The sequence below is a fragment of the Branchiostoma belcheri genome, unplaced genomic scaffold, assembly GCF_001625305.1.
Source record: "Branchiostoma belcheri isolate BF01 breed outbred unplaced genomic scaffold, Haploidv18h27 scaffold481, whole genome shotgun sequence".
NCBI lineage: Eukaryota > Metazoa > Chordata > Leptocardii > Amphioxiformes > Branchiostomatidae > Branchiostoma > Branchiostoma belcheri.
This window is the reverse complement of record NW_017804111.1, coordinates 1-5,430: the sequence shown is the minus strand read 5'-3', so window position 1 is coordinate 5,430 and position 5,430 is coordinate 1. Positions and strand designations below refer to the sequence as shown.

The following is a 5,430-nucleotide window of genomic DNA, read 5'->3' as shown; positions in this document are numbered from 1 at the left end:
AATTAGAGGGAGGGTAACACGTTAGGGTTTGAGCTAAATTCTGGACTTGGATCCAGGTTAGGTTTTGCATGAGCATCTGGATGAGGAAGTAGGGAGTTTTTTTTAGCAAATCTGGACCAGGAATTCGAACTAGGGAATGTTTTAGCAAAATCTGGGTTAGAAGTAGGGTAGGATCCAAAGTTGATTTCCACCTCATCCACCCCCCACCCCCCCTCCACATGATCTTATTTTTTTTTACAGCCACTTGCATCGTGACCCCCCCCCCCTTTTGATGGGTTGGGCATGTTGCTTGGAAAGGGAAGCATGCCACTCATTCTGACATTAGCATAAATTATGTTAAAGATAAATAATTCTATCTCTGAAATGGGTGTTGATAGCATTGTCAAGATTGAAGAGAGCTTTGGCCTAGGTGAGTGCTGTGTACATCATGAATGTTAGGTGTCTAGGTGGGTCATATTCCTTATAACTGCTTGCCATTCCTAAGACTCTGATTTGACAGTGCTTAAATTTAAGTAATGCAATATCGAATATTGATGTGAATAATTTCATAACATTCATCTAGCAAACAGTTCCGATGCATAGAAGCCAGGCACCGGGCCGAATGCTTCAGAAGATCCTGGACAACCAACATGAAATTCTGAAACGAGTGGCAAAGGTGGAACGGCAGTTAGATCATCTCCAGTCAGTCCAGAATTCAAAGCAACGCCAAGCTGGGAAACAAAACAAGCCAACAGTGCCCAATGATGTCCGGGTATGTGTTTGATATTTTCAAAATTTGTTTGTGTACGGTTGTATTCAACATACAAGGGAATTGCTGCAAATACATTTAAAAGTATGATGCCATGGTAATATAATGGTAATTTTACGATAAGGAGAAATTTAGTTTCACTGCACACAGTACAGGTGTGTAGAATCTGTACTGTCACTTTGACATGCATAGTACTTGTACTATTATGGTAGTAAGTGATAAGTGATAAGATCATTCTGATGTAAAAAATGTGCATGTTTTATTTGAGGCCACACCAATTTAATTTGTTGGTTCTCGGATTCGCCTCTTCGTTTTTTTTCTGATTTGCAAAAAAAAGAAAAAAATTGATTCTGGTCCTCAATCAACAGTTGAGGAAAGTCCTTTTCTTCCTAGTTGTTACAATTTTCCCATCTATCATTGCAGTGGTTTGATTAAAAGTTCAAAATTCAATGTTTAAATTTTAACCCAGCCTTTTGTGTTGACTTCATGGCTCATTCCATAGCATTTAAGCCTATAATAGGATGCCTAGACCTGTTTTTATTTTTTTTTGCCCTGTCGCTTCATATTTTTTCTGAAAAATCCGAGAACCAACAAATTAAATTGGTGTGGCCTGAGTTGTAAAACGATGGAATTTGAGTTTGAACTAGAAATGTCATTCAGACAATTACAACAGGCCCTCAGAAGAATGTCACCCATAAGTCAAAAATGTGTATGGTCAATGGTGAGAAACTCACACACAGTGCTTGTGGCAAGTTGTGACAAGTTGGAATGCCAGTGACAACAAAGTGGAACATTTGCTGATATCAGGAACGTCTAAAATAATTGAATAATGCTTTGTATGGTAGAATAGAATGTTTATCATTCTACTATAGATTAGTATATTCTTCGAAGTTCAACGAAGGCTTTTCTTCCAAGTCATTGAACATAAAACCTAAAAAAATTATACTTGCAGTTCATGCCTCAATATAATGACAGTGAATTCCTTTTATATTACCAAGGAGGTTCTAGCAGACTTTAACCTCCTTGATATTACCTAGCTATCCATTCTGCAGTCCACATCTTTGTACTTTTTTTGCAGAACATGGTTAAAGAAGGATACGACCATTGTGTTAACACCGATGGTAGAGAAAAGTGGAATTTGGCCAAAGGAATGAAGTAAGTAAGCATTGGCATGTTAATAACGCAAATAGTTTGATAGTGTTGTATGCTTTTATCTTTTCATGTGTAAGAATATGCAAAAATGTTTCTTGGTCATCAATGCTCTAATCACATTTTTTGGGTTACTTTGCAATTGCACTTGTGCTTATGGCATAAGAATTACTTGCACAAAAGCATTTTTACTTGCACAACTAATACTAATAGTAACAAAGAAGTCATATCATTTAAACTTGTAATATGAGGGTCAGTATTCAAAGTATATACTTGCCCGGGTTGCCCCTGTACAAGTACAGTGCAGCTCCAATTTCACCTGCTCAAAGTGGTTGCCGCTAGGGTCGGCAGTTTTTTCTAGGGTCGGTCGGGAAACAGGAAACACAACATTTTTTTTCCTAGGCCTGATCAGGGTTGTTTGTCTTACTCTTAGCATTATATGGCTATACGGGACTGTGTATCTTTGCTGTGCAAGGTATTTAGACATGATTTTTGAGTGACTACGCAGTGTGCACTGCCGCGCTGTACATTGTCACAATTTGTCAGCCATTTAGTATAGCAAAAATGGATGGTACGGCAAGAATTACCGGGTACAGCAAAAATTTGTAGCAGGTACAGCAATTCGCATCTAATTCATGGCTCAAAATACTTTTTCTACACACCTGTACAGGTTCACGTTAACATTCAAAATTAGTCCATCGTTATGAGAAATATAAATTATAATGCGGAAAGATTTTATTAAGTTTGTATCATACTATTCATTAGCACTTGTCTGCATGTTTTTAAGTGTACAAAACTAAACTAAACTATGTCACAGTGACACTAAAATAGAAATGCCTGGTGTTTCCTGACGAGTGGATTTGTTGACAAAACCCCTAAGATTCTTGCATTTTTTTCTCTTGCTCAGATGCTTGGGAGCTACCTGAGAGAACCAAAAATCTGATGTTATTGCTTATCCCTTGAAATAAAGATTGACCGTTTCAATAGATGATGCCATTATACATGTAACAGTTAAACAATGAAAACTTTTGCAGGGCCACCTCAGCCCCAAATGATGAGACAACCAAGGCTGTCCTGGGATATGTTCAGGGACTCCTGCCTGGCTATGCAGACAAAATGGACATCGTCAAAGGTGCAATGACACTTTAAGATTATATAGCTAGTTTTCTACAGATTAACACTGTGTTTTCATGTGACCATCCTATATCTTTGACCCTGAAAGTTGCTAAGTTAGTAAGTATATTCTGATTTGTACAGTGTTAGTAAGTGTAAACACAGTCATGTATATGTATGATTGCATCACATGCGATACATTGTATGATGAACACATAAGTCCATCAGGCAGACAGGTTCAAGTTCAACCCTTTTCGGAACTTCACTGGAAAAAAAATGGTCAATAGTGAAAAGAAAACAATAGTGGTAATAATGTCATACCCTGTTGAACAACAATCCACAAAGTTCATCCGTTCTTTTGCCATATGGTGTTCTTGAATGTGATTGCCTACAGCATCATGCATTTAGCATTAGCAGCATTGGAGCCAAGAAAGACATGTACGGTGTAGTGAATTGCAGGTATTTAGTCCAAGCACTGAAGAAAGCCTAAATGTTGCTGGAACAGTTTGCACTTCTGAAAATGCATTGGCTTCTGATGTATAGTGTGCATGTACCTGTTTTTGTTGCTATAACACTGTACAATTGGAGTCAGAAGCTTTGGCAAGGTAGCAAAATGGTTGTCATGTTTTGTCTCCCTGCTCAATCTATAATTGAAAGTACTTTAAGACAAAGGAACTGGCTTAATTACTTGAAAAATGTAAATTTTAGCTGATCAATTAGACAACAACTAGTTCCCTGAAAAAAATTTCAAATTAAATTTTGTTGAAACCTTTAGAAAGCCCCAAATCATCATTTTTCTATTTGTGCAACACAGCTGCTGTCGACACTTACTTCGATAGTAAGAGGCGGGGCGAGATGAGGGAACAAACGGGCAAGACCAACAAGCACCGTAAGCAGTGTGTCCGGAACACAAGGATAGCTACGGTATGTGCCTTATTGAATTTTGGCAATTGCATTTTTTTGTATGGACACTGGCAGTGCATGTAAAATCTATCTAAATAGAAGAAGGAAGAGATAAAAGTGGAAACCTGTACCATTGGTACCAAAGGCCAACAATAACAGTGAGTGTCACTGATGAAAATACGAAAAGAAGTTTAAAATTGCGGGGGGAGGAAGGTGGATCGTTGAAGTTGCTTAGGCAGGAAATTTTTTTTTCAAAATGGAAAAATAGGAGTAGCGATTCCGAGAAGCAACAAATTAAAATTGTGTGGCTTAATCAGAGTATAATGTCGAGGATTTGTGATGTATTAAATGATCTATGATTATTTTTGCCAACAGAAACTGGACCATCGCCTGAAAGCCTTAAAGGCGAAGAAGTCATACAATACACTGTTGAAAAATTTGCTGAGACACTAAACTGGATAGTTTAGTGTCTCAGCAAATTTTTCAACAGTTAATCATGTAAAGCATTTGTATTGCTCATCATTTGAAAATTATCGGTTCCCCAATGTTCTTTCTTGTAAGTTGAGAATCAGTAAATTTTATTATTAGAACCATATTGGTCAGCTTTTATTATTAAATTCAGATTTCGTTAATCAACTGGGTATAAGGTACTTTATAAGCATCGATGAATGTGGGTATAATATGACTGCATAGGTCCCAGACTCCCAGGGTAACTAATTATGGGGGATGTAGGTACCTTGTAGTACATCTGGGTAAATGCCGCTAAGTATGAGATATGACGTGAGTGATATATCCCGGTAAATGAAAATGTATCTTTATATACAGTAGCTATGACTTGTACCGCGGCTGGTATATCTTGGTAAATGCATATTTACACACGCGTTAAATGTGGGTAAATGACCTACTACTGTGGCTTATACCGCAAATGGTAAATCCCGGTAAATGCATATTTACACACGCGTTAAAGGTGGGTAAATGCCCATAACAGTGACTTATACGGCGGATGGTAAATCCCGGTAAATGCATCTTTACAGGACCTGGGTAAATGGGGGTAAATTTAGGCAACCATTACCGGACTTACCATGTCTGGTAAGTACCGGGTAAATCTGCAAATTTACCAACAGGTAAATGATCGGTAAATAGCCGGTAAATGTAACCTTTACCACGCTTTACACCACATTTACCGTTACGGTAAATACGGCTTTTCATGCAGTGAAAAGAGATTTTTACAAATCAGCAATTTAACGTAAACAAGTAACATTGATAGACGATAATTTCTTTTTTTTGACGGCATTTACAATGCAATACCATTTGTTACTTTTCAAATGTTTTACGCGTTGTCTAAAACAGGCCAAAATAGCGTCTTGTAACCCGATACTTTTTCGAACGCCCCAGCAATGGGAAAGAATACCGTAGCGACACACCGCCTTGATACTGAGTGTATATTTTGTGCAGAACTTGATAACCTTTATAAGTCTTCTGAGGGAAGCAGGGGATGAAGTAGACCTGTGATTGTG

At 37.8% G+C, this 5,430-nt stretch overlaps 1 protein-coding gene across 1 annotated transcript; it reads left to right on the top strand.

Moving 5' to 3' along the window:
• The first annotated feature begins 310 nt into the window (after positions 1-310).
• Positions 311-4,366, top strand: LOC109479419. Its single transcript, XM_019781388.1, has 5 exons — positions 311-751; positions 1,827-1,903; positions 2,932-3,029; positions 3,825-3,934; positions 4,289-4,366. The coding sequence occupies exons 1-5, from the start codon at positions 575-577 to the stop codon at positions 4,364-4,366; spliced, it is 540 nt and encodes a 179-aa protein (XP_019636947.1). The 5' UTR covers positions 311-574.
• The last annotated feature ends 1,064 nt before the right edge of the window (positions 4,367-5,430 follow it).